The sequence below is a fragment of the Neospora caninum genome, chromosome Ib (genome assembly GCF_000208865.1).
Source record: "Neospora caninum Liverpool complete genome, chromosome Ib".
NCBI lineage: Eukaryota > Apicomplexa > Conoidasida > Eucoccidiorida > Sarcocystidae > Neospora > Neospora caninum.
Genome location: NC_018386.1, coordinates 160,664 through 163,000, shown reverse-complemented (window position 1 = coordinate 163,000; position 2,337 = coordinate 160,664). Strand labels below are relative to the sequence as shown.

The following is a 2,337-nucleotide window of genomic DNA, read 5'->3' as shown; positions in this document are numbered from 1 at the left end:
TGTCGGTTGCCGAGGAACAACACGCTACTTCGCTTGCGGTGTGCAGAGCCTTGAAAATGGGAAAGAAAAACTAGACATAATTGAGCGCTGGGGTAGCAACGTATGCGGCCCAGACGATCAAGTCCTCTGCCAAGGCTTGGTTGTGCTGCGGCATTCAAGGGCGAAACACGCCGGTTATGAATTTATTTTTTTTTGCCGTAGCTGGACAAGATTTGGAAGTATTCCGCTGCTCTGCACGAGACGCCGAGTCTGTATCCGCGAGTGCGGTTTTGTGGTGGTTTCCGTATCGCTGTGCTAGAGCTCGGCGCTCTGTGCTAGAGCTCGGCGCTCTGTGCTAGAGCTCGGCGCTGCGCTGCCGCATCATGGTCTCGCGAATCTCGTGGACGACTTGCATCCTCCTCTCCATGTGCCGAAAGAGTCCGGTTCCCTTGACAGCATCGGTAGGCGTGAGGCGGGCATCTGGGTTAGGTTCAAGGAATTGCTGGATGAGGCGAAGAATGAAGGAGGGCGTGTCCGTTCTGCAGTGTTCGAGGTCCAGGCGCGAGCGCGTGGTGCGACCGCGCTTCTGGGCTTTGAGAAAGGCGACTTGCCTCGTGCTCAGATGCTCTGCCCACGGCTCGTCTGCTTTTGGTTCACGCCAGGATTCCCGACACCAGAGTTTGTACAGACTCACTCCGAGACGCCAAGCGTCCAAGGCGAAGGACGCCTCGAACTCCTGGCCTGGACCGTGATGTGTGCATTCCAGCTCCTCAGGAGACGAGTTTAAGTCTGCATCTGATGGAACGGTTTTGTGGAAGCAGCTAAGCTTGGAGCCTTCTTCGACGGTCGTGTGGAAATCTGTCAACAAGACCTTGCCGTCTGCCGTCATGACGAAGCTGCTCGGCCGAATGTGTCCGTGCACTAAGCCGTAGCTGTGGAGCGACGCGACCGCGTAGACCATTTGAATGCTGATGGAGATCATCGCTTTCATGGGTGCTGTCTTGATTAAGAGGTCGGTTCGTCCCCAAGAGATGAGGAAGAATTTGAGGCTGCATGCGTAGGAACGCGGGTAGAGGAGGAAAGCATTGAGGACGTCCCCCTTGGGTCCCAACAGGTCGTCGATCCTATCTTCCGTCCGGCTGATCTCCTCGTCGTCGTCCACGAGCTTGACCAGAGACACAGGAATCAGGAGGCCTTCCGTTGCGGCCAGTTGCTCTGCTCGTTCGGGAGGGAAGAAGCGCCAGGCGCGTGTCTGGTGGAGGAGGAGTTCTTCGGCGAGTTCCGTTTCAATTCGATTTCGCTTCACAAGAAACACCTTGAGGGCTCCGTCGTGATCAAGGGTCCGTGACTGGCGATCGTCGGGGTCGAGTTTGTACGGGAAAACGCGCTTGACGGCGTACGTGGCGCTTGCGAAGCCGTAGTTGATCATGTTGAGTCTCTTGATTTTCACAACTTCTCCCGACGCGAAGTGGTTTCCCCACGCATTTTGCCAGTGCTGCTCAGCCACTGCGTTGTGCTCAGGGTACAGACCGCGCAACTCCTCTCTAGTAGGGCGTGGCAGTCGAGAGTACCGTAGGGGACGAAGGTACGCAAATTGATTGCTGCCGACGACTTTGTTAAACCGTTCGATGTGGGAGCTCCGGAGGTCTTTCACCTTGTCAAGGAACGCCCGAGTCTCTTCCAACACAGTCGCGCTGAGGTAGTGCTCGTATCTGTCTTGCATGCCATTGAGAACCTGGGCTACCGCAGTGTAGTGTTCGTTCTCGAGAAATTTCGAGAGCGGGGGGAGAATCACCTCTTCTATCTCATTCCCTTCGTCTGCTGCAATCTCGTCGGTTGCATTGCCCTCCCCCCTTCGGGCCCCTTTTCCTTCTCTCTCTCCCTTCACGACCAGCAGGTCTCGCACTTTCTTTCTAGGTGCTCCCATGTCGCTTGCCCACTTTTGAAAGGCGGAAGAGGCAGAAGAAAAGTCGTATGTGGAGGGCGGAGACCGTCCTTCCGCCGGCAGTTTCACTTCTGTCTCCAGCGACAGCGTTCCATCTCTTTCTAACGACGTCATCTCTCCTCTCCGAGGATTTGCGGTCGCCTCCGCGCCCTCGAAAGTCGGAGGCTCCAAAGCAGGCGGCTCCGCATCGTCGCCCAGCGCCGCTATCATGGCACTCGCCAGAACGACAGTTGCCAGAAACACACACAGCGAGAGTCTTCGCGTTAACTTGTGCATTTTGCCGATCCCCTGGGCAGAGAGAGGCTACTGTTTCAAGACAGCATTAGGATACATTGCTGAGCCTTGGAAGCAAGTGCACACAAATCTGTTCTGTTTCTGGTGAAGCTGGAGCCAGGTTCGGATATCTCGAACCG

General features: G+C 56.0%; 1 protein-coding gene across 1 annotated transcript; it reads right to left on the bottom strand.

Annotated features, from left to right (window-relative positions):
• Positions 1 to 334: 334 nt before the first annotated feature.
• NCLIV_002580 (uncharacterized protein) lies at positions 335 to 2,134 on the bottom strand (the record flags this gene model as incomplete). Its single annotated transcript, XM_003879756.1, has 1 exon — positions 335 to 2,134. One exon carries the CDS (start codon positions 2,132 to 2,134, stop codon positions 335 to 337), a length of 1,800 nt encoding a protein of 599 aa, XP_003879805.1.
• Between the last annotated feature and the right edge of the window lie 203 nt (positions 2,135 to 2,337).